This window comes from Porites lutea, chromosome 6 (assembly GCF_958299795.1).
Source record: "Porites lutea chromosome 6, jaPorLute2.1, whole genome shotgun sequence".
NCBI classification, from domain to species: Eukaryota; Metazoa; Cnidaria; class Anthozoa; order Scleractinia; family Poritidae; genus Porites; species Porites lutea.
The window spans coordinates 11,268,564-11,295,643 of record NC_133206.1 but is presented as its reverse complement, the minus strand read 5'-3'; the positions used below and the strand labels follow the sequence as shown (position 1 = coordinate 11,295,643).

The 27,080-nt window shown below is 37.4% G+C and overlaps 1 protein-coding gene across 1 annotated transcript; it reads right to left on the bottom strand.

Annotated features, from left to right (window-relative positions):
* Positions 1-2,972: 2,972 nt before the first annotated feature.
* LOC140941246 (1-phosphatidylinositol 4,5-bisphosphate phosphodiesterase zeta-1-like) lies at positions 2,973-27,063 on the bottom strand. Its single transcript, XM_073390228.1, has 30 exons — positions 26,399-27,063; positions 25,381-25,543; positions 24,454-24,548; positions 22,623-22,674; positions 22,229-22,329; positions 21,354-21,408; positions 20,024-20,140; positions 19,750-19,823; positions 19,305-19,378; positions 18,368-18,500; positions 17,896-17,994; positions 17,378-17,470; positions 16,711-16,853; positions 15,914-15,971; positions 15,404-15,560; positions 14,381-14,454; positions 13,606-13,677; positions 13,288-13,437; positions 12,458-12,511; positions 11,564-11,617; positions 10,325-10,411; positions 9,520-9,549; positions 9,107-9,251; positions 7,869-8,003; positions 7,364-7,450; positions 6,831-6,901; positions 6,556-6,663; positions 5,099-5,170; positions 4,688-4,787; positions 2,973-4,263 (listed from the first exon to the last, which is right to left on the bottom strand). The coding sequence occupies exons 1-30, from the start codon at positions 26,594-26,596 to the stop codon at positions 4,121-4,123; spliced, it is 2,994 nt and encodes a 997-aa protein (XP_073246329.1). The 5' UTR covers positions 26,597-27,063; the 3' UTR covers positions 2,973-4,120.
* Between the last annotated feature and the right edge of the window lie 17 nt (positions 27,064-27,080).

Sequence of the window (27,080 nt, the reverse complement as noted above, 5' to 3'; positions counted from 1 at the left end):
GGTGACTAGTGTACACTTTAATTTATCAACTTTTTTTGTGATCAGTCACTTCCTGGAGGGTGTCAGTAAAATGCGGGGTCGGGATCTATCTTCTTTTCACATATTTGGATTAACAAAATACACAATATACTGTAAAAAATGTTTCTGTTTTTGTTCCTGTTTTTCTCTATGCTGTTACTATGCTCATTTTTCAGATTAAAAAAATTATTTCAAGTGAAAAATGGTTGAACTACGTCGTTACCTTTTTTTTGAAAATGCCAAAATTTGGGTCGGTCGGACGATGCTAAACGGAGAAAAAAAAAAGAGGATGGCCAAAGCTGTTTTAGGGTTAGGCCTCTGCAAGTGACAATCTTGGGAGACTCCGTTGGAAACCTTTACAGCGCCGGTGAGCGCTTACAAATGTATTAATACCCTTTTTATGCATTCGGATCAATGTTTGTTTAATAGTAGTTTTCATAATTATAATACTGGATCTAAGCATAAACTTCTAGAAGGTGGGGACATTGGACTGCATTGTAGAACTTTTTACATTGTACTCATACTTTTTTACCCTGTGTTACAGTGCATTTTGTATTGTAATATACACATTTTTAAGGCTCTAGTTTTTATATTAATAACTTATTATTCTTTAGCTTAATAGTTTTTGAAAAGTATCGGTATGGTCTCCGAAAAACTGCATGGAAACCCCTTAAGTAAATATAAGGTCTCTGTATAAGTTTATATTAACTGTTGTGTTTTTGAGGTTGCCTTGGCCCTCATGATCACATAAAAATTCGAAATATTTTTAGATATAAGCAAGTTGTAAGGTCTTCTAACGTCTAGAGGGAGAGTTTTTGAGAACATGGGGGCTGCATGGTTTTTCCAGTTTTGGAATTCTTTAGGAACCAGAAGTTCTGGAAGATCAGCTGAAATAGTGAGGTTTGAAATACATTGAAACTTTTCGACGGTTAATATTAATCTGCATTTTGGACGGTTGACGGTAAGAATAACCTCTTTTCGTACTCGCGCTGAATTCACCGTTTTTCGTATGTTCGAAGCAGGGCGGTTGAAATTACAGACAGAAAATAGGATTTCAGGTTTGCAAAAAGGAAAATTTCGCCGGCACTTCGAGCGCACCGGAAGCGCGGAAAGAGCGCTCGTGCCAGTCCAGTCCAGTTCAATAGGTAGATAGAGAAACTTAGGTTTCGAGCGCTAGTCCTTAGCTCTAACGAAGAGCTAACTCTCAAGACATCAGCCTCTCTACCTCCCTATGGTGGCCAATCTACCCTATCAACTTAGTTGATAAAACCGGATCTATGTTAAATAGACATAAGTTAATCACATTACCACATTTTGTATCTATAAACTCCGTAATGTGGAACGTAAAGGTGGCAACTGAACAGTAGAAACAACGGGTTCAATAAGTTAAGAAGAACAAAATTTCTAATTTGATGTCCAGACCTTTAAAGAAGTTTTATTTTTCAATGATTTCATCAAAAATGTCGTTACCAAACTTATTCTAGAAAGAGCAAGAAAGCAAAACATGACATTCGTTTTAAACGATCACAACTGCGACTGAAATCGCCCCTACCATCGTTTGCCATGGTTCAGGGGGCGAGCACGCTCTTGCGTGCACATTGTTACAACAACAACAACAGCAACCAGCTTCATTTGCATGACTGTAACAGAGATGCTATAACTATTTCTTGATTCGTTACTTAATTTAAATTACAGAAGTAAAAGAATAAAAATAAAAGTAACTATCATTCGAAGCAAATTTTTCTTTCTTTTCATTGGCCGAGAGCCCACCATGCACCTGACCTGCAAAAAAACTGCATACAAATAATGGTCTGCTCATGCGCAATGCCGTCCAGCTGTGTTTGGCTTTAAGTATTTGGCTGCAAATAATATTCTGCTCATGCGTAAAAGAAACCGTGATTTTCTCCGTCGTGCGATCGCTCTTGCGTGAAAATGGCCGACCGCTTCGCTTCCCAAGGATATTCATTAAAAAAACGAACTCGGTGATCGAATGATCAAACAATTATTGAACTCGGTTATCGCAAAATATCGTGATTTGTCAGTGTCTCGCAGATCAATCATTTACCTCAGCCTTCGGCTTCGGCAAATAATTGATCTGCACGCCACAGACAAATCACGATATTTTGCTCAACCTCGTCCAATAATTGTTAAAACATTGCATATCTATATTAAATCAATGCACCTGTCTATTATTTTGAGCAGGTTAATATTTTCGATAAACAGAGGAGCATGTCCCTGAGGTGAAACAGGAGGTTGTTTTTTCGAAAAACACCTACTCTTCCACCTCAGTGACCACAATAATGACCAACTAGTTCTAAAACAATGGAAAGGTGCATTAAATCGGATAATGTCCTCGCTCCTCGACATGACTTTCTCAAAGATAGTAACCTCACGCTGCGCGCTCGGTCATTATTTTTATGCAGGCCCCGGAGCTTGGGCATTTGGGAACTTAAGCTACGGCAACAGCGACAGCGACGAGAACGGCAAAAAGGCAACTGGTTTAGATAAGCAAAATAACGACTTTGCACGTGTTTCACGCTTTTTTGTACATTTCATTTCCGTCACAGTACGATTTCGGATTACGACGTGAATGTGCGTTTAATTTCAAGCTTTGTGAGGACGTGAGACGAAGACTTTGTATCTTTTCCTGAACTTCGATAGAGTCTTAAGGAATTAAATTCCAAAAAATTTTGCCAACATTTGACGAGTTGAACGAGATGGAATAAACATGATAAAGTTTGAAGGGGCGCGAGTTCACTTTTGACGTTTTCGTTGCCGTCGTAGTTGTTGCTAAAAGGTCAGGATTTGGATAGCCGGGCGGCACATCCCCACCAAGAATTCCTAGGAGTACCCCCCGGGGCGTACGACATAAAGTATCCTCACTTAGTAATTTCGTGCTATTTACATTGACACAAAGTATTTTTTACTACTTAAAAAAGTAGAAGTAACAATAATTCCTTTTGATAAAGATATGTATTTAAGTCAACAGATCCTTGAGATGCACGTATGATACACTTTGACGAACAATGATTTAAAAACAGTTTCCTCAGAATTATATTACAATCAAGCGAAAGGTTTTGATTGGTAATTTTAAGATACAGAGGTGTGATCCCCCAAAAAAATTGCACATGTTTGTCTTGAGGAAACTTAAGTACGCACGCATGCATATCGAAAAATGTCGAAAGACATGTAAAACGAAGTTAAAAACGACCGATATGGAAGAAAATAGAGATATGGTACTTTTTATATCATGATAACCGTTAAAAAAATGACAAAGATATATCATCATCCTTTGTTCATGTAAACCACTTCAATCTGAATAAAATAAGAGTTATTAATGTTTCACTAAAATCTAATATAAGTTATTTACCTTTCCCATTACCTCGCAAAAAAGAAATAAACACAAAGTCCAATACAAAGGAAAGGCACCTTTCACAACTTTTTCGAGCAAGTCAAATTAAACAAAAAATCGCAGTTCCATTTAAAAAGTAAAAAGGTTTTCCCCATAATTACCCTTAAGAATGGTTTTGGACCATATGAACACTGTCTGTTATGTTCGATTAAACTGTAACAAGCTATTCCGCTCGCAGGTCTTTTTTTAAAACTTAACATATTGATCGCGGACCCATGTAAGTTGATCCAAGACAGTCTTGGATTCTGCATTTCACGCTTTGGATTCCGGATCCCAAGTACTGGATTGCGGATTCGTTCTCAGTGGAATTTGGATTCCGGATTCGAATCGTAAGCGGGATTCGGGATTCCCTGAGCTAAATTACGGATTCCAAAGCCCAGGATTGCGGATTCCACAAGCAAAAATTTCCCGGATTAGAATTCTGGAATCCGAAGTACTTTACATGAGGCGATATAAAGGCAGATCCTGGCAGATCACAATTAACTGAGCCTAACTTAATCCCACCTCAGTCGCACGTATTTTTACTGGTTAAATAGCCCAGGAGGTAATGAGCCAAATTGAAACATTGATTTCAATGTTCAATGTGAGAGGACTGACTGACTTCACTGAATGACTTCACTGAGCTGAAAATCTGTGAGTCAAGCGAGTTCAAGGTAAGTTTGAAAAAAATAAAATTCAGTAAAAATCAGTCTAAAATGTCAGAAGCCTTTCTCGTGAGGTACCCTTGACTTCAAAAGTGGCGGGTTGAAAATCCTGAAGCTTCATACGAACAAACAAACCACTGTGAGGAATCTCAACACCAGTCAGGCTTCGAAGACGGATGTAGCGGATTCCTGATAAATAAATCAAAACTGAGTGAAAACAAATAAAAATCTAAACAGAGACTATTTCTGAGAATCAAACTAGAATTTCAAAGGTTTCTCTCGTTTCTTTTTGTGGACGAAAAAAAATGCTGTAAATGCTGTAAATTCGCGAGGGCCGATAATTCTTATCAAACCACAGTGGCACATATTTCTCGACGCAAATACTTAGAACCGACGCCATGCAACTGCGGAAATATTTCCGTAGTTGCGACGTCAAGATTCAAACTGACGCAACGTTTTCCTGCCAAGCACAAGACGTCGTTAACACGCGTTTTCGGGTTTGTTGTTGTTGTTTTTTGTTTGACTGGATCTGATTTATTTATTTATTTCCATGATTTGGCTATGATTGGCCACTCCATGGCTGTCAATTATAACAGTCAATCATTATCCTTACCTGATCTAAGGCTGTCCAAAGAGATAACTTCTTGAAAAAGCAGCCTTAGTATCCTACTTTTATTGCTGCTTAACAATTGAACTTTGAAGTAAACAAGGCACTGAAATTTAAAAGAAAAACAATTAGTAATTAATAAACTAAAGAAAGGGCTCGTTCCAGTGCTGTGTTCTCTTGGTTGTTATCCCCTGGCCCCGGGGGGTACTTTAGGAATTTTTGGGTGGGGATGTGCCGCTGGGACCCTGGAACCATTAGCCTATACCAGTGTAGAGCCCATATATGGCAGTAACCGCCCCCCCGGGCCCCCGGCCATGCCGATTACAAGACTGAAATCAATTAAACGCAATAACCTACGTACAGGACAATGAATAAACTGTGTTGATTTATCAAATCAGTCAAATATAACACACTTACTAGCTCTGGCATAATGATTTTAAAGAGGTGCTTGGCATTATGAAACTGCGGATTCAGTTTGTCCATAGTGGGCTGTAAAAGAAAAGAAACTACAAATCAAAATTTGAATTTAGATTCGATTTAAATGATGCGCATTGTTTGATATATCGTACCATTTTATTTGAAAATATTGATCCAACGCAAGAGAGGATGTGTAGAAGTGGGGGAAGTCGTAAAATAACTTGAATGAAGAAAATGGTAATCGCAACTTAACCTCCTACGCAACCGTTTTCATCTCGTCTTCAAATTTCCTGTTTATAGCAAAAAATGCGAGCCCTGTAATGCGCAAGGGAAAGATTTTACGACAGTTTAAAAATTTCGACACTTACAGGCATCTGAATGGAAAACTACTCAACCGTGACTGGGTGGCAAGAGCTGCTTTTCCCATGCAAATCCGTATAACTTTCGGAGTCCGTTGCAATCGCTACTTTTGAGATATACGGTTGAAAATTGACAAGTTACCTAATTTTTATATGCTCTTTCAGCTGTTGCTGAAATCAATTTTTCCAAAAAGAATTGTTTCCGTGCTTACAGAAAGTTGATCACGTGACCTGAAATTTTGCCAGTTACAAAAGGCCCTTTTATCGTACATAGAGGATATTACATGGCCGCTTGGAGATACGAAATTTCTCTTCTCGTGTTGAAAAATATTTCACGAGTGAGCGCAGCGAACGAGTGAAATATTTTTTCAACAAAATATAAACACCAATGCGGAAATACCAAACCATTTCAGTTTAATAGTTTTTTGGGTGTGAAAGGCGCGATTTATTATGTAGCCATAGGTGATATTTTCACATGTGAAGTTTCACATGTGATGCTATCAAGTTTTCGCGCGAAAGCTCACCTGGTATTTCATTGGTGTTTATATAATAAATCACCATACGCAATACCAAAGAAAAATAACATTTAAATTGAGGAAAAAGCTGAAACACAGCACATAACTATAACAACTGGATAGTGAGGTATCAAACTTTCCACAGAACAGTTTATAGCCTGTCTTGCCGTTATGTTTGTTTCAGTTAGGTCAACCCAAGAGAGAATAATGGAACAAAGAGGGACACACCCAGTCTAGCCCTTTGGATATGTAATGTCACCAAAGTTATTTTTGGACCAATTAAACGCTTAAAGTTAATCGGAAGCTGGTTTTCGGAGAGGTCCGCAAACTTTTATTCTGTGTTGTCAAGGAAGAATACTAGGAAATTATGCTCTCTTGGTGTGTCGCCATTACAATATTCTGCAATGTTTGCTTTGAGGCAGCCGATTAAAATGTGCCGACGTTCCAGAAATTAGACTACAGTTAAATTAAAACCTCTGATAATAACTTAAAAGTGAAATTCACATATCCCGGTCAACGCCCTAACATTTCCTCTTTGACCCATTATTCTCAGTCAGTTAACCTTAACAGAAAGTTGTCTAACCTCGGTGCTTAGTATACCACAGTCTTCTGGGACACCAACTGTCTCCACATCAACACGTATTGGAAGCTGGGAATCTTCTTCGCCATGTAAATACTGTCCCGACAAGACCTGACATTAAAGCGCGCAATTAATCCAGCTAAACACAAGTACATCGTAAAGTTAATTGTTAAAAATATGGAAAACTTCAGTTGAAAAAAACGCTAACAAGGATCGTATCCTTTCTACCGACCACTTGACTACCATTCTCCGTCTTATTTACAGACTGGGGCGTTTACCTCTATTGTGAAGTAACACGACTTGCCACCTTTCGGACTTTCCTTAATCATTGGGTAATAATTAGACTTGTCTGTCAAGAAATGCAAGAATAACAAAAGATCAGGAAAGGATGCCATGCAGAAGAAGAGAATTAAGTACAAGGATTGCCAATCACAATGCGCGTAGACTGAGCTTAGTAAATTTAACACTCTTATGTGGGAAGGGATCTAAATTGAACAAGAGTCAACCGTTATTTCATATCCGCGTGGTTGGGGACCTGGAAACCTGAGAATAGTCCACTTTCGATATATTAAAATTCTAACATGACTCTGACGCTTTACGTAGAAAATTGCAAATTTTTTACGACTCCATTGTCTCGCAATACCCAGGAGTGACTTGAGCACAAAGAAAACCAAGTCAATTATAGAAAAATGACCAGAAAGCCTCAGAGTCATCTTAGAATTTTAATATATCGAACATGGGCTATTGTATAAGCAATGCACGAGTTCCTGCTCTTGGTGACTTCACTTCCTGTTGCTTTTCCCTTACTTACCCCTGTTTCTCAAAGAATCCGGCTTTAAAATGTAACCACATCCACCGTTCTTCCTGAACTTTCCTTGATTGAGATGCACGCCACAGTCTGGCACAAAGAAGAAAAAATCCAATGGAAGAAACCGGTTAGGCCACTCGTTCTGTACCAGCCTCCGTTTCGTTTAAGTGGCTTGGTTGGTCACGTAAAATAAAGTTATAACTAGCGTCAGGACCACACTCTTCAAATCGTTAGAGTAGAGTATGTGAAAAAATGAGAAAAAGATGGCAGGATGTGTTGTTTACGTTTTCCCGCACGAACCCGTCTTAACTGAAATACAGTTATACAAACGTTTATGGATGGAAACTACGTTTGATTTAATAGAAGAAAAGGATGTCTTGCTCTTGGATTAATTTAAGAAAATTGTTCTCTTTTCTTCATTTTTCCCAAAAATTGGTCGATCGAGCGATGACAAAAGAAACACTTTATGAAAAAATGTCACTTGAACACCACATGAAATATATAGTACCTGGCTTCTGAAAGTTGATGGCCACCATTTGAAGTCCGGCATTCCACATAACCTGCGGGTTATAGTTTGATGAATCGACTCTTGATCCTTTCGGGTATGTTCTCACAATGTGCTTATTAGCCAACGACAAAATATCTATCGAGAAAAGGGAAAGCCGGCAGTAGTACATCCACTTAGTAGTTCTTCGTCTACCGTATTCCTGGTTGAATGTCGGTTTTTGAGGGGAGGGCAAAACCGGAGTACCAGAGAAAAATCCTCTCGGAGCAAAGGAGAAAATCAACAACGAACTCAACAGTGCTCGCCCACAAAGAAAGCGCATGCGCAATATAGAGAGTAATAAAATGGAAATCGTCCGTTTCATGGGTTGAACCTTGCGTTTATGTTGCGTTGAGGTGGTTCATTTTCCAATACATCCGATTACTTTCTCTATCTTGTGATACTCAAATCCGCATGCGTATCTCACTGTGCTTGCGTTTCTGGTTTATGAAGTTGGGACACCTCCGTGCTGAACCCATATTCCGACAAAAAGTTGTGTTCCACCCTCCCAGTGTTGATTTTTTTGCTTCTGACATGCCAACTCGAAAAAACCAACATTGAGAGGGCAGAAAATACTGACCACTACTGTCCCAACTAATCTGACGAGTATTGTAGTTAAGGTGGCGCGAACCGATTTATATGTTTGTTGGTTATGTTTTTTAATCTCGTTTTTCAGCAGGAACGATTTAACCAATTTTTATGATTTTTGGTATCCTTAAAAAAGAATGATGGAACTTAAAGAAAATGTTTTGTATTTTCTTGTAGGTATAATTTTTTTGAGATATCGGCATGTATTTCAAACCGCATTTTTATAAAAAATGTAAATAACTTCGAAATCCAACGACAGATTTTTCCCTAACTTCAGCAGATAAGCTTCAGAACTCTACTTTTATACTTTTTACTTTTAACGGCAAATACACAGTAACTTTAATAAATAGAAGTTCTTTAATCTCACCCCGCATTTGGCATGAAGTTGTTCTTCTTTAAACATAACCAACACGCATTTGAAAAACTTGGTAGCTAAAAATTTTCATTAAGTTGTTGCGCGCAGGAAAAATAACCTTCAAAAATTACTTTGCATGTCTCCACAGAGGCCACATTCTTACGTTCAAACGTCTGTTTTTGAAAAGAAAAAATCTTATATCAAAAAAGAAAACATCTTAAATGGCCCTTGTAAAGTGGTCTATAAATTTACACTGTACCTCGAGGATGACCTGTGATGAAATCTTGCGCAAAGCCGTCATTGAAAGAGTACATTTCACAGCAGTCACCTGAGATTTCATGCTTTTTGTAAGGCACTGCACGACAATATACAATTAGTTTGCCCATGGAATCTTCCAACGGGATCTACAAAAACACAGTCCAAATCACTAACGACGATGTAATCAGCATTATGTACAACACATTACGAAAGAAACAATTTCATAATTTCGCAGAGCTATTTTCATTTACTAAAAATTTGGAGTAATTTTCTAGACTACGTCACAGCTCGATTAAATTGGAATCAAAATCAAACAGAGCTCCTCTTCGCTCTGTAATGAATATCATGAACTATTGCCACCCTCGAATAAACTTTACCACATGCATGAGGATAACAGCAGTGCAAGGTACTTACTATACTGTACTGATCTTCGCTTGTTGAGCCCTATTATGAATCGAACGTGAAACCAAAATAAGTACACAAGCGGCCTTGCATACAACAACAATAATAATAATAATCAGAATAATAATAACGACAACAACAACCCCAACAACATTAAGAACTTCACATGGAGCTATTCAAAAGCACTTAACGTTAAATTGTCATTAAGAGTTTTCTTATGAAGAAATGTGTTCAGTTGCTTTTCAGAGAATTGCGAGGCTGCTACTTTGTCCGGCAAAGTTACCACCCGTCCCCCCACAGTTGCATAGTTTCAGTGAATCCAAACCTTTCTTTTCTGTAGTAAACAGAGCACGTGACACACAAACCTAGTAGTAAATGACACACAACTGACAACAAATTTACTGACATCAGAATGGTTTCCTCAGGGTCAATGATTCGACTACCGTCAGAGACGCAGAGATTTTTTCTTATGAACGTAACATGTTTATTTGTTATATATTGAACTCTTTTTTGTGATTGGTCCCGGGGGAAAACTTAAATAGCCCTCGAAGAAAACCCTTCCACGTGTACCAATTTATGAAAGTAAATCTCACCGAGCGGCCATCATTAGCGAAAACCAGTGCACCGATACACTCTGACGTCAGAAATTTTGCAAAGTTACTCACTTACAAGCTTTTGGCGGGAAACAGTTTATTGTTAGATGTCATGTGACCTTGAAGTAACCAATGACAGCGCTCGATGTTGGGAAAAAAATTCCAGCCATAAAACAATTACATACACGACTTGGTTATTAACACAGTTAATAATGTCTTACCACTGTCGCAATCGTTGCATTTGTTAATGATCGCACCCGACCTGAACTGAGAGAATTCGCTGATTCTGATCTAGTAAAAACTGCTTCAGACTGCGGCAAAAAAAAGAAAGATTTCAGTGTGTTACCAAGACATTTCAAACGCTTCCTGTACGTCACTACCCATGTGAGTGACTAATTAAAGAATGTCAAAGAGTAACAAAAACAAAACAGAGGAAAGAAGCAGAAGGTAACTAAGCTATCACGCGATACCTCTGCATGAACTACTTTCGAAAGTCAATACTTGCTTTTATTATTTTTTAAAGAAAAAAAATGTTTTTTCTGATTCGGGCGAAACACGAAAGAAGTGACTGTCGTGATGCGGTATGTTGCTCGTGGGTGTCCTTCACAATGTCACACCATGATAAAATACCTGGAACGGAACATGGGACTTCAAAATAATACAGTTAAGAGGAACAAACATGAAATATGTCATTTGATGACGAAACGAAAACATTTTTACCAATAGGTGTGTTTGATTTTCACTTTCATGAACTAGTAAATACATACGAAAACAACAGTTGCACTTAAGAGCAAACCTACATCGATTAAAGGTAATCGATTCGCAACGACGATTTTTAGCGCAACACAGCGCTGCAATGTTGGAACGATGTTGCAACCATTCGAAACAATGTCGCAACAATGTTGCAACGCTGTGTTGCGCTAAAAATCGTCGTTGCGAATCGTCTCGTTTAACATCACCTTAAAGCTACGTGCAAACGCATGTAACAACTTCCAACAATGTTTGGACCTGCAGTGCATCGTGGGAAGGATACAACCCATAAGACTTTCGAGACCATGTGTAATGCGCGTGCGTGGCCCTAACAATATTGGAAGAGCTGTGCAAACGGATCCAACATTGTTGCGCTATGCTTCGGCGATCACGGAACAAATGTTCGGAGTTGCCGGCTCAAAAGTTTGACCGGTTTCAAACTCTGTGCAACAACTCCCAACAAGACGCAACAACATGCAACAGGGTGTCCAAACGGATCCAACATTGTTGCGCTACGCTTCGGCGATCACGGAACAAAAGAATTGTTGGGAGTTGTTGCATGGCTGAAAAGTTAGACCGGTTTCAAACTTTGCGCAACAACATCCAACAACATGCAACAGGGTGTGCAAACGGACGCAACATGTAACATTCAACAGTGTTGAGAGTTGTTGGCCAACGATGATGCGTCCGTTTGCAAGGGTCTTAAAACTCACCTGACTGGACATAAGCACGCCCCTACTTGTTTTTTTCACTCTTGTGGAAATGTTCTGTACGAAAAAAAGAACAAGTCAATATTTCGTGAAGTCAATTAATAAAGGTTAAATAAACCCAAAGGCAGGGCCTGTTTAACTCGCCGAAAATTAAGCAAACACGACGACGACGAAAACGAGAACGCCGAAAAGAAAAAGGATAATAAGGAAAACAATAATTCTGCATCAGCAGCACACGTTTTATGAATTTTTCCTTTATTTATTTGCAACACGAATGTAAAAATACAGCAGAAAATATAAAATAAGTAGACAAGAAATTTCTTTGCCATTATCACACGACTACGACGTAAAATTTGCTAACTGATACAAAATGACATGTGTTTAACTTACATAAAGAAGTAAAACGTTTTGTTGAAAAGCAGAAATAAATAAATACATAAAACGGGATATTAATAGAACAGGGTTTAAACCTCGAGCCTCGAGCGTGACATTTAAAATGTTGCTTACAAGGAGGGGATGGACAGTCGACGTGCACAGTGTACCCTATATAAACAAACTGCACAGTGCATTATCTGAAGGGTCCTCTTCGTTATTGTGTGTCACTACAAAAGTGTTATGGTTTTTCCAAGGGCACTCTGGGACAGACATCACTTTTTGGCTTGGCTGCGACTGAATTTTGGAGCAGTTTTCAATCAACTGCTGGAAAACCAAGGACACGGCACAGCAAAATACAGTCTACTGACACAGATACTGTGACAAAGACCTCATCAGCCATGAGTCACTTCATTCCACAAAAACCAATGGAATTTCGCCAAGACAAATCAAATTACAGGTATCGAATTCCTTACAAGTAGCATCACAGTTCAAGAATTTTTTTACTAAAACGATAGCACTTACAGAAATAATAGGACTGACATTCACTCCGGGCCAGATAGAAGTTGAAATTTTATGCTGTGGTGGAAAAAAGCGAAGGGTTAACACTTAAGGAAGAAATACATGCGCAGTCTAAAACAAATTATAAAACAAGATTCTTTCCCTTATTCAACATTAACTAAACGCAAATTCCTTTGAATCTTCTTCACGTTCGCTCATTCGGCCGTTCTTCTTTTTGGCTCTTTTGTACTTCATCTGTGTTCTACAGTTTGGAACATCTATTTTGATATTTAAGTCAATACAGTGATCTTTCAGACGTAAGAGCTGAAATTGCCTAAAATAGCGTGATCACTTTTAGCATACCAATAGAGTAAAAGCCTGCGAGTAAGAACCTGCATTTTTCCAAATTAGCCTAAACAGGTTCTTACATAAATGGTGCTGAACACATATTTAGGTTTTATATAGGATCTTCTTTTATTAAGAAAAAAAATTGTAGCTAAGAGTATTTAGTGAAATTCAGCTTATTCCTCATGTAAAATCTACATACCATTACATTGCAGTTGAAGGGGATAAGGCACCTATGTCTCCGAAGAGGGTCCTGAAAGTTGACTTATCTTATTTGGCCAAGTGTACATAACTTTTTAATAGATTTTAAACAACAAGAGCCTGTTTCAGATTTTAGGCTAAACAGGTTCTTGTAAAGAGGGGACCTAACTGGCAATCTCAGCCTAAGGTTCTTACAAAACAGGTTCTTACTCACCGGTTTTTACAGTATTTTAAAACACTAATAAAAGCAATAGCCATTGATTACTTCAAATATGAGCCGTTTTTAAGAAAACGAATGTTACTTATACCTTTTTCTTGGTTTTAATTTTGCCTTTGAGCAAAATTTTACGCTTCAGATCGTTAGGAGAAGGAAGGGTATTCACACCTAGCTCGTCACAGAGGTTAGTTGTAGCCAACATATCACCAAGCTCTGTTACAAAAATGTCCGCCATTATAGCCTGAAAGTGGAGGACATATTCAAAATAAGACAAGCACATCTTGTTGGACATCCCATTTATATCGCTGCGTGCTGTATGCCACCATAGTTTTTGGAGAGGAACGGTCTTGGAGCTCACCAAACAAATGAGTTTTATAAATACTTGCAATAATGTTGAACGGAGACTTACTTGTTGTTCCTTGTTGCAGTGGTTCTCCAGCGACAAAATCAAGGGAAATTCGGATGCCTCAAAAGCATATTCCTAGAAAATAAGCAAACATATTCATTGGCAACCTCTGATTAGTGTTCCTTGTTTTGTGACACTTGGCCACTGTTAACATATTGTCCAGTTCCAGGCAAAAAGCTAGGAAATTGTACGTTGAAGTGACTTGTAAGACCAAAACAAGTTCTTTACTAAGCCACGACCCAGAGGCCACGACCGGTGTATAGTGCTAATTCTAGGGCTGTAATTATACATTTTCTTAAGATAATATACGAATTATGATATAAGGACACGATATCACTCTCTTAAGTTACCATACAAATCGGAATACATGTACAAGAGTCACGATGCGATATACTGTTGGCAAAAACGATTGTACAGCTAAAAAGTGACAAATGAGTGCGCCTGCGTTTGTTCGCCATCTTGTCCCCAATTTGGAATAAGATAAGTGGCACGTAAAGGACAGATGGTTTGCTTTCTCTTTTTTTTTAACCATAAGTCGCCTTACATGAAGGGCTTAAATGTACGCTTTCGGTGGGGAATATCGAAGAAAGTTACAGTAGAACGCCGATAACTCGAACTGGTTAACTCGCATTCCCCGCTAACTCGAACTGTTTTTCGTTTCCCTTCAGAGTTCGTGTTACCGGGTTTCTACTGTATTTCCAAAACTTTTCGATCAATCATATATTTTGTCTTTGGGGCCCTGTTACAACAATGAGGTTTTGATTTATGTATTTCTTACTCTTATAACTTGAACCACATCTCTGAATCTGACTTTGGAAGTTAATGTGAGTCCATGAGTAATGACAGGTTCATCTGAAAAGAAAAATGCAACTTCTGTTGTGATTAACAAGCGTGGTTGTATAGCATCGCAGGGGCCTGTTAAGGTCACGCCTTTGCGTTGCTTTACGCTGCACACGCTCGTGAAGTGCTCTACTTCCTACCTTATTATAGGAAATTAAAGCTACATGAATTTAATGCCAATTTCAATAATTCGCGTCAGTTGAAGTAGCGTTAATATTTGTTAACGTTAGTTTCCGTGCCGTTAATTAAGTGAAGCGCTAATTTCCGCGACCTTAAATTCCATTATTTTGGGCCCAAATTTTCGATACACTTCCGACATTCTTGACGCCTAAGAAAGAGAAGTATTTTATCAGGGTGGTCTGGGATCCGCCAGTAAACAGTGAAACTGTGAAGAACCAACAGAGTGACCAGATTTCTTTCTTCGCTTGATAAGTTTCAATACAACATAACGTCAGGTCCGCACCTTCATTATTTAAATGGACTGGCTATAAGCCCCCACTTAAACAAGTTCAAGAGGGATTTTGGGTGGTTTTCTTTCAGCATTACAGAATGAAAGTAAAACTGCAAATGTCACATGAAGTTGACCATGTTTAAACTGGAACGGGGGAACATTTTTACATTTTTACCAGTTGAGTTGGGATGGGGGTGTTGATTAGTGACTGAATTGACTCTCCTTTTAGCAAGGCTTTATTTTTTCGGTAAAGGTGGTGGTGGTGGGGGGGGGGGGGGAAGGCGGCCCCCCAGCTCCACCGTCCCTGTATAATGGCCCGTTGATCACAATGGTTGATCACAAGTAGTCTTTTTGTTAGTAAAAGTGGAGTAAGAGAAACACAATACAGTACTGAACGGGGAGATAGACAATGCCCCCACACTGTGTGTCCTTTTGCGTGTTTCATGATGTTTTCTGGCTCCACTATCTCCTAAAAAGGAACTTCTGTTATTCTAGGGGTTGTTAATGTACCTGGTCCATCCCAACAGTCAAGTTCAATACAGCGACAGCCTTGAAGCAGAGCTCTCACATAAGCTTCAAGGCTGGAATGGCCTTTCAGTTGCCTTCCCGTCAAATATGTGTTGTGAGAAGAGTTGATAAAATAATCTGATAAAGGATGGTCCATATCCTGCAAATACGTGGGTAGAAGACATTTAAGCTTAGTTTAGTTAACTTTAAACTAATGTGACCTGTTTCCTTCTTGCCTTGAAGGTTGGAGGCTATTTTTCAATGTTTGGATGAAATAAGAAAAAAATGTAAGTCTCAGTAGTTAGAAAATTTAAAAGAGAATCTGGTTTCACATCCCATTGAAGTCTACATAGTGTATTCAAAGAAGATGAGGGACACTTAAAAAAACCAACTTTAAGAACGGATTAAATTAAACCTGTTGCTTACTTTTCAAAAATTGCTGCTTAAAAAAGAAAGAATGAGGCAAAAAACCGATTTGGAGAAAGACACAACGATAGAAAGACATGTGCTGACCTGATAAACAGTGTTGTGCTCTGGATTGACAGCAGAATTATCCTTACTGCGAAGATAACTGGAAAACATGTCACAAAAATGTGAGATTTGTAGCGAGTGGTGAGAAAAGTCAACAAGTATTAATTAGCCAAATATGAAGCATAAGACACACCCTAATGCAAAGTGAGAGATGGCTATGTTGTGGATCAAATTTTATTTTCCTTTGTTTTGGGGTATGGTAATGTATGATAACGCGTTTTAAACAAAAGAGAATAAAATTTAAACCAAGGAAAATATTGAACTACAACAATAAAGCTACATACATACAAGCATGAGCTTCATTTTAACATGAACTTTAGACTAATGATAGAGGCGAATATCTCTGAGTAGCTAAGCATGAAACACAAGACACGTGTGGAACAGGAGTGCTAAATTATTTGGGCTACTATTATGGTATTCCTGGAAAGAAAATAGTAGGTGGTAGGGATTCAGGTTCAGATTCAGGGTTGAAAATTCAGTTCAACATGGTCCTCATGATGCACCACTACCCCAATTGAGCAGCCCAATCTGTCAACTAAGATTAAAGCTACTGAGAAGTGCACCAACTACAAACAAAACATAGCTGAATACAGGGTGTGGCTCGTGGTGTGATTTGTGTCTCTCTTGCAAGAAGGTGCTATTAAAACTAAATAATATGTTAGAGTCAAAATAATGCTGCAGAAGTTTTCTTTTCACTTTATGTGAATTAGTACTTGGTTTCAAAGATTTTACAGCTTTTGTCAGCTTGCTCATTTGTTTCTCATCAGCTGTATGTTCACCTCAGAAAGCCATGAAATGACAAAAAAGACTTGCTCAGTCGAAAGGACACTGGGTCGTTTCCTGCACATCTCTGTTTGTACGTCATATGAAAGTTGTCATGGACAGACATCAGTCTTGCACAGGCTGGCAAACTAAGTGACTCCTAAGAGCAACAAATGACAACACAACATAGAAAGAAACACATAAATAATCTCCTTCACATCAGATCACTCATGAAGTACAGCTACCCCAGCTTTTATGAGGAGTGAACTGGCTATACTGTGGTGTTATGTGATAATTATTGTCTTTAGAAGAAGTATTCTGTAAATTCTGGAAAATACAATTCATCCCAGAATACACTGATGCTAGTTGATCTCCCCAAAGCACGTAGCAAGCATGAAAACTTGCCCAAAAATGTAGACTACATGTGCACAAATTCTTCTCAGTAAAATAAAATAAACAAATAAACAAATAAACAAACTGGTTTATGGAGCAGCCCTCGTTACGCTAATGGGCCAGTTGCAAATCATCAAAATTCAAACTTGATTCCCAGGCTGGGGGAATAAGACAAACAAAATTCATCCCTAAATCTCAATGCAATAAAATATTGCTTTTATACTCCTCAGCCTGCAAAATTTTCCTAATGAGGACACCTACAATCACACAGTAGACAGCTCAGTGACTGACCTCTTGCTCTCTGTGAAGAAACTCTGCAAACTCAGTTGGTGTCATACCAAGGTTGGGATGCTCCTTTGCATACTTAAAGAAGATCTTCAGCAACTAATAGACGACAGCAAAGTTATATTTTGTCAGCACTGGAACTATTTACTAGTATATTAACAATTTTTAAATTGTCAACTTAAGGAAAGTACCAAGCTTTTTGAGAAAAATCCACTTTTCAGCATAAAACAACCCAATCTGGCTATTTAATGTAAAATCAGGTGAAAAAATCGGCAAAAGGCGATTTTTGGGGTTTTTGACTAAAAGTTGAACCTGGGATGAAAGACTCAAGAGTGATCATCCAAATAAAAGCTACCAAGCTGTACTTAATTCATGTGGTGAAACAGTTTATTTAACTGTATTAGGTGTTGGTTAGTTTTGAGCCTATGGATAAAACCTGCAAGTGAAAGCCAGTGAGATGTACTGAATACTGCCAGTTCAAACAGACTTGGCTTTTTAGTTTCAAAATTTATTATCACACTCACATTTGGCTGTTCATTAAGATTATTGAATAACATCAGAAACGAGTTCCACAAGAGATTTTCATTGTGTTGAATAATTCCACACTGCACCTCAAGAACATCCTGCAAAGCCATTGCGGATAATAAAGTTAGTTACAACTAAACAATTTCTCAGACAAACAGCAAAACACTTTAATAATACAGGCTTGTAACATTTAATATGTATTTGATTAGCTTTAAACAAATTTTGGGAATCATAAAAAATTAGAAATAAGAAAAAATACAAAAAACTATAATTTTCACTTTGCCTTCTATTATCTTCCCTCCGTTCACAATTCAAACTTAAGTACCACTAAATTAATTCTATGCTGTCAGTGCTTTTCCTCTCAACAAGAAACTGAATTAGATATTGCGCAGTCTCAAGCAAATGAAAAGCTGATCAGCAGGTTTTAACTGACAAAGATCACTGATGAATGGTCTAATATTCAACCACAACCTTTATATAATTTCTTAATTGCTGTTTCTTCTTAGCTCCACTGCAGCAGTGTTGAGCAAATGATAAGGCCTGATCCACTGAAATTCCTTTACTCCGCCGTGATGACATCACTGACCAATGTCGCTTCAACCACCTTTAAAGGCTATTAAGGAAATATTTCTGCTCCCTTTTTTCAAGCAAGGCACTTAAACACATGTACCTAGGTTAGATATTGAAGGTATACTGCAAACTAAGGGCGCTTTCCATATGCCAGAACTGACCGGCCAGACCATTCCCGTCGTAATGAGAATTTCACTTTTAATCAAAACTATCCAACCAGGATCAGTCAAATCCTAAATGGCATGCACAAAGGTGATGGTTTTTCAGCAGAACCCTCTGGAAAAAGTTCATTTCATTTCCTAACTGACTGGTCCGGCCGGCCAGTTCTGCCACATGGAAAGCGCCCTAAGTATTGCTCCAAATAGAACCTACAAGGTCTAATATTATTATTTCACGCTATTATTAGTGTGCCTTTGTATTAAGATGCCTGGGCACAAGACTGGTATAAAGAATTTCTGATCTTGATAAGTACATGTACGTTAGTTTAAAAGTAAAAAAGTGCTTTCTTCAATGCCCAAAATAGTTATTTTGTGCATTGTTAAAGATTCTTTTTATTAGTTAGAGGATAAACATAATACACGCATATGTAAGTGATCAGCTGAAATCTAGTATTAAGCTGGTTTATTAAAAATCACATTCATCTTCGCTCACATAGTATTTATAAAACAATATATCACACATTAAACTGCCCAACGTGGTGAATGAATACAAGATTCAGCAAGATAAAAGGAGATGAAAAAGCAAGGAGGTCAAAAGATGAGGTCATTCTCCTCACCACATTCATTGTGGACTGAGATCCAATGCATATATACAATAACAATAAATGTCTAAAGGATACAGAACAACTGGATCAACACCATCAAACTTATGGCGGTTCACTCTTTGATCTTGGCCATAAATAATTTCCCTCATCTGAAGTGAAATTTGTTGTGTGTAATTAGTATAACTCAGGGCTGTCACTAAGGGCCACCTGGCCAGGGCTTCTTTCTTATGAAACAATCAGGAAATAGACAAAATTCCATGATTATTTTCAATTTTCATCTCACCCAGCTGACAAAATCAGGGTATGTAGAAGAATCTGATAGATTACAGTGGAAGAATTTCCAGTGACCTTCCATGCAAAATAATGAAGTCAATAGCTTTTTGCACAAGGGTGTGGATTATACAACCACACATAATTTATCAAATATGAACTAAATACCTATAATTTAATAGATAAAATTTTATATAATAAATGCATATAATATATAAATGTTAACTATAATCATACGGTGTATACTCACAGCACTAGACCACTTTTCAAATGCCGCAGATGAGTCACATATTAGATCCAGTGAACATAACTGACTCCACTCACCTACACGACATTAAAAAAAGGAAGACTTACATTGTAATAATCCCCACTTCTCCTATCTTACCTATAACCTATTTCCAATTACCAGCCCTGGTGCATACCACAGCTACATTAAATCAAAATTGTGATATGAAAAAATATAAACCTACAATGTATGCATGCTGAACAGTAAAATGTACGGTATTTAAATGATAACATAATACCTTGCTGTTTCTCAAACATGAGCGAGAATGACTGGCTTTCAACCTCAGTGTAAGGGAACTTGAAAAAGTTTCTGGTTTGCTGACCACATCGTACCTCAATCACTCTATCTAGGCATACTTTACATCAACAAAGAAAAAAAACAAAAATGCAGTGTTAGTACTGCTACTTAAATGTATGTCAGATTATGATAATGTTAGTATAGATAATAGCATGATTAGTAGTGATATTTGGCATAAATACCGTGAGCGAATTTTTTTTTAATTTCGAAATTGTTATACGTAATTTCATGAGCCGTTAATTTGAGACAATTTTGAAATATCACAAGTGGTGTTTATTCCAAATAATTATCATGTACAAATCATGCTATTGTTTGTTTATACTACTACCGTAAAAGGTTTGTAATTTTCACATGTAGGTATATATTTCAAATTAAGGTGAAATACCACTGCTCTAAACCAATCAAATTGCAGAAATTTCTCATGTAGTGGTATAATAATAGCATAACAACAGTCATAACAACAGTAATAGCAATTATAGTATTACAGTTGAGCCTCCATTGGGACCAGCAGATGTGTCCATACCCTGTGGGGTACTCCCATATACAGTGAGTGTAAGAGCTGGATAGGGTATGAGCTGCCCAATAGGGTATGGTTTTTGTGGGTCTCCATTCTTAAAAGGTATCATTTTTGCCGCTGTGTTCCTGTTATGCTCCTTAGATAGGGTAGGGTAATTCTATAAGCTAAAATTCAAGTGCGTAAATGCCCAGCTACACCAGAAACAAATCATCTGTTAAAACTGAACTTTACCTCAAAGTATAAGGACAGTGATTCATGGAAGTTTTTTGTGTTTTCATTAATTCTTAGTTTTCTTTTTTCTCTTAAACTAAGTCTCATTTTCAAGGTTTGGGCCTTAAATGGGGTCTCAATTTTAATTTGTTTCACATCTGTGTGGGCAGCACACACCTAAACAAAAATTTTATGAGTACTCCCCCCCCCCCCCACCCCCTGGGGTTTAAACAGCTGTTTGAAGTTGGGTACTTTCTGCTCAATTGTCGAGCATGTGTGAAAGCTGGGTATGAATGTTGCTATGATGTCATCAAAAGTGACCACTTGTTTGTTTCATAAGCATACGTGTATAACCGGGATGTGACAAAGGGAAGGTAATCATACATTGCCATCTAAATTGATATAAGTAGCAGTGTTGACAGAGTGTTAACAGTTGCAATTCTATTTTATCCTTTCACTTTCTTCAATAAAATATTCTTTATACAATAATTTTGAACCAAAGATAAAATTAAACCACAACAGCTTTCCTAAAAAAGGAACTTACAGGTATTGGCGAAATTAAAACTGTGAGCTTTCCCTCTTTTCTTCCACATAATGTGCTGCAGGCAGGTGTTTAAAAAACAGTTAGATGCTAATAAATGAGCAAGTTGTTATTATAATGTTATGAGTAAGTGAAAACTAGTACTAGTATCTGTGGTTGTTTATTCTGTGTTTAGCAAGTTGTTGTTGTTGTTGTTTTGTTTTTTTTTAATAAAGGAATGTCACTTAACTTTTATTTTGCAGTTGCTACCACATATAGGTATGTGCAATAAATAGGCAGGGTATTAGACAAAAAAAGGAAATTCTTTTGGTTGTGATTTCCTTTTGTTTTGTATGAAAATAGCTGGGGTTCATACTTATGGTAGTTTGAGGAAATCTCCCACCCCCGCCGGCCCTAAGTGACAGCCATGAAATACCTTTTAAAGTTTCAGTTAAGGGCCATTACTTTCACAAATCCTTCATTTGTTTTGGTTCAGAGGATGTAATTTTCTGAAGATCATAAAATCCACGTCAGAAGAAGAGTTGAATTTACTAAGTAAAAACTTAGAGCAACTTGACAAGAAAATATGTAATATGTAATATGGGGACCTGCTTTGATTCTAACCTCCTATTGTTTGAAATAATTATTAAGTACATTGTTTGTATTTAAAAAAGTAGACTCTCTATGTAACTGAGTCATAGCCATCACATTAAAAACAAATTGAAATCAAGTTTAAAAAATACTATATAATACTTTTATTTATTTATTAAAAGATTATTGTCCTTAAAAAGAAAAAAAAAAGAGAAAGATTCAAACAACCCCTCAGGCTATACAGGAGTGGCTTCACTTGCTTGCTGTGGATTAATAATAACAACGTCTATCAATGGTTTATTTCTTACCAAGTTGTCATTATCAAGTTTAAAGACTCTTTCATGTGGGATGGATCTTCCTCCTCTTGCATACTTTATCATTGGAAACTCATGATGAAGCTCACTGGCAGCTGAGAAATTTAGAAAAAAGGGGTACAGTTAGTGGGTCAAAAGTTATTTATTTTTTTCTAATTTACTTGTCTCAAAATTACCCTTGGTTTTTTTTGTTGTTGTTTTTCTTTTTCTTTTGTAACTTTTTATTTTGTAGTTCCTATTTCTCTCCAGCCAGATAAAATGCTTAACATTGCAATGGACTAGTATAACATCTAGGGTGAGAAAAAACGCTCCCAGGTCTTCATTATCCAATGGCTTGAACTGAATGAGCCTTAACAATGAGTTACCTATAAATAGTTGTCTACTGTACCTGAGAACGACACTTTATCTCCAACTGGACAGCACAAAGATGGATAGAGCATCTGTTTTAATAACAAAAACACTAAAGTCAAAAGCACGAAAACAACTCCGATCCAAAGAACAAGATCTTGCTTATAAGTATATTATGTAACACTCAAGCACAAAAAATCAAAGCTAAAGAGAAATAAATGTTAGTATCTTAGTTTAATTTAAAGCCTTACCAAATGTTTTCACAAAAATGTTGAGCCAAATATAGAATCAAAGTCAACCATAAAATAGTATTTGATCACCCAAAGATCACAAGATCTTTAGTGGCTTTAATCCTGGCAGCATTTAATACTATTGGAGTTTAAGGACATAATGAACAATAACTCAAGAAAGCAAAGTTTGACAAAGTTGTGGTTGATTTGCTAGGATTATTGTGTTAGTAAAGACTGTGTTCAGCACATGTTCATTATAAACAGTAACCTTCTTTCTTGTGGACAGGATGAGTTGTTTTTTCAACAGATGACATTATAGTTTCTATTTTCCTTTGTCAGTTCTTTGAAAACTGAAGAAGTACATCCATGTTGTTATTTCTGTCATGATTGATCTGACCAACATATTTTAGTCAACAAATGAAACTCTAAGGTGTTACACTTTAAGCTTGCCTTTTAAAAAATCCCTTAAAAGGCAGGTATTAATCACTAAATGAGAGGGAAAACATTAAGTCATCCGCTTAATTGAGAAACCACAAGCCTAATACTTTTCTGTTGCATCCATTGTGTTGTATCAGCTCCCAAATATTACTTTTAATTTGTAAGATTTTGTGTAATAAATCATTCACCAGAAGATCGATTTAAAACATTTAAGTACATACAAAAGCCCTTTTATTGAGAGTTCAAGGACTTTAATTCTTGAGCAAACAAGAAAAAATCCTCTGTCACAAGATTGCTGAGTTCACAACTTCACAAACAGTCATGGACGACAAAAATTGTGAAAACCTGAACAATATGCTTTTTATTTTAAATTACTGTTATTTTTTTATACCTATCTCTGATATGGCATTACTAAGCAGTTAAATTATAAAGGCATTGGGTAACTTATGATGTAGATAGTGTTTTGTAAGGTTCATTTTCCACCCTACACATTAGCTGAACATTCACACATTTGCTACCACTCAGCCGTTTACAAACTGAAGATGGAAGGTAAAAGATGTTTATTTCCATTCGAAGCCTATGTCAGGTAAGACAGACACTGTTAAGTCTGAAATTTACATTTTGGAATGAACAATAGTGAATGATAAAGAACGATACCATCAAAAAATCAAAATGAATGAAACAATAGCAGCAGTAAATACACGCACCTCATATGAGGGTGCATGCAAGCATACTGTACAACAAATTTCGCAGTATTGAGATTTTATTAAAGAGAGCTCATGTTTATAATTGGGTGTAGAACTTGAACTTCTAGGCAAATAATTTATGTCATATGTCACTTGAAGCATAGCCCTCAAGAGATCGACAAATAATAATCTTCACCAGAAGTGGGTGCCAAAGCAAATAAGTGTAAAACCTAAATAACCTAACTTTGCTTAAAGCAAGTATGCCCTAGAAAAAATGAGCCTGATTAGAAAGGAGAAAAATCAAATAAAATTGGCTGCTTAGCTACTCAGTTAAAGGCCCGGAAGTACAATCCATCCACTCAAGAATTAAGGAGAAACACTCAACTACGTCTCATGTTTCCCCTACTTTTTTCATACTCTAGCAGCTTCCTGCATGCTTTACAACAGAACGGAGCAACGTCAAGGCTTCTTTATTTGTTAAACAAAAAATCACTGCTAACACTTTTCACTAAGATACCTTAATCCCAGGGACATTCTGAAAGCTGTAAATTTCATCTTTCTTGTTAAATCCTGGAGTGCCAGAATCTGAATCTAGACGCCACTGTTGAATTCCTAAAATGTAATGAAGGTTTTAACACTTAAAGACCCAAAATTGACAATCACTCCAGGCCCAAGGGACCTATATCCATAGATACTGTTTATTATGACCATTAAAAGGTCTGTATAAAGAAAAATATGAGTGTAAAATTCAGTAAGACTGACTGTACATGGTATCTCCTTTAAGAAAGTCATCATTGTGAGCAGTTCAATAATTACTTTAAAAAAAAAACAGATATTGGGGCTACAATATTCTAAAGCTATTGGAATATCTTACCGTTAACATAAATATATGTTTTCACAAAATTTAAGCACCAGGATACTGCAAATTTTCTCTTGGATTCCAATTTCTTTTACTTAGACCTTAACTTTCTTGTTATATTATAATATCATAAGCTATTTAAAAATAATATATGCATTAAGAGTTAAGTGAATTCCCAATGTTAAAAACTTCATCGATCATATTCAATTTCATTTAATTTGTCAAATATTATTAATGTTGACGACATTTTCTGGGGTTGAATCCGAAAGGTTGAAAAAAGAAAAAAGAGAATTTTGTGTTGTGTTCACCTACCCCCAGCCCATAAAGGAGGCGCATGGAATTAGGAAGTTTCATGTCACAGTCATGCAATGAAGGTTAAGAAATCTAAAAAAAGGCATGATGCACATGCAAAGTTGTTGTTTTGCTAATATAAACCTATTGCTTTTTTGCTATTGTTGTCCCCATTGTCATTGCTTAAGCTCCCATTTGTTGTGATCCACAAATTTTGCTACCTTGGTAACATGATGTCATACTTCTCTTCTCTATTGCACATCCACACAAGCTAAAATTTGTGGGTGGTCTTACCATTCTCAATTGCCTTTATCCACTCTTGACACTCTTCCTTGCTACAGGCTTGTAAAATCAGTGGGTGCTTAAATGGTCCAGTGATTCTAAATGAGCAATTGTCTTCAGGAAGTCTCTCTACCGTGTCTATGGCAGCTAATGGTAGACTTCCTTTCAGTTTTTCCTGGATGATAATAAACTTTGTATTGATGCTTGCAACCTCTTTCAAACATAGTGTCCAGAGTTGGAAAAAGAGGGGAGAGAAAGGAAAAGGAGCATGGGGAGAGGGAATAAGGAAAGAGGAGAAAAAGTCAAAGGCGATGTACAGTACTGTACATGATCCCTGATCCCAAATGTTCTCCAGACCATAGGCTAGGGTTATTGCTCCTATATCCACTGTTTTGTTGGAGCATTTGAGAACCTTTGCAAAAGACCGTTAAATGTGGGCTTTCTGGAATAACCAATTTTATTGCAATGAACAAACCTCCGTAAAAACAGCTTTTCAAGACATAAGATATCTTGGTAGTGTTTAGTAGGTTATTAACATATTTTGAATAAATGCATATGGTTTGATGCATGGGTAAATTTTGAATAGTTGCCGGTAGGTGGGGGATTTCACGCTTTTTGAAGCACTAGCCGGTGGGGCATTTGACCATCTAAACTGTCAACATATACCAGGGAGTTTGAGCAAAATCTTTCCAACAAGTCAAATGTCCGGATGTTTTCGGGGGGGGGGGGGGGGGGTGGGGGCATGGGCAGTTTTGGAATTGCTGGTTTGCAAGTGACGTCACGGCGGCCATGTTGGTGGTCAAGAACAAAACAAAAGCATTTCTCTCCTCTGGGAACTAAACTCTATTTTCATGTAAATTCTTCGAGTAAATATTCTTTTGTTTTGACCCCCAACATGGCCGCCTTGTCACGTGGTTGCAAACCATGAATTGAGTCAGACTGATACATAACTATCCAGCTGGTCATCAAGCTGTACATTTTACAGTAACTTCCACAAACAAAGACAGAAACTAAAAAACTTAATTACTACCGTTTGGTTATTTCGGAAGTGATCCAACGAGCTTCTGGTTAAGACAAAGTATCTGTTCTTCGAAGATGTGCGTCCAGTATGAAAAGAAGTCTTCCACAGAAAACCACATTTCACAGTAGCCACAGCTGATTCCTGAGTGAAGGTGGTTTTGCTTCGTTGCCTCTCCAAGGAATAATTTCTTCCTTCCGTGTTACTCATGCTGTTTAAATGTCAAATCCGCATAATTTTGTGTATAAAATAGCTTCAGGCAATATCGAAATATCCGTTTTTGTGTCCAAGACCCGACTTGACCCCACTCGACGACAAAAACTCGGAAGTGAAGCGTGACTTCTTGGCGACCCTGCCTGGAAATCAAAGCTTATTTCACTTGAGCATCCTTCAAATTTGATGCACAGTCATTCTGCGGATTCAAGGATCCAGAAAGTCAATAGAATCCTCCTTCCAGGCTACATTCCTTCATCGTTTGTTAGCGATGATTTGGCGTCGATACACTCACACTACTCCGCTAACAAATGTTCCTCGGCGCGGGGCGGTTAGGGACGTGGTCAGCTGATGTCATTGTGATTGTTATTTTTTTGGTTAAAAAACGATAATGGTTTTTCCAAACATTGTGTCTCTGTAAGCCACCGATAAAAGTAATTTTTTTCATGGAATAGGAAAGCCAAAAGACCTTTGAAAACCA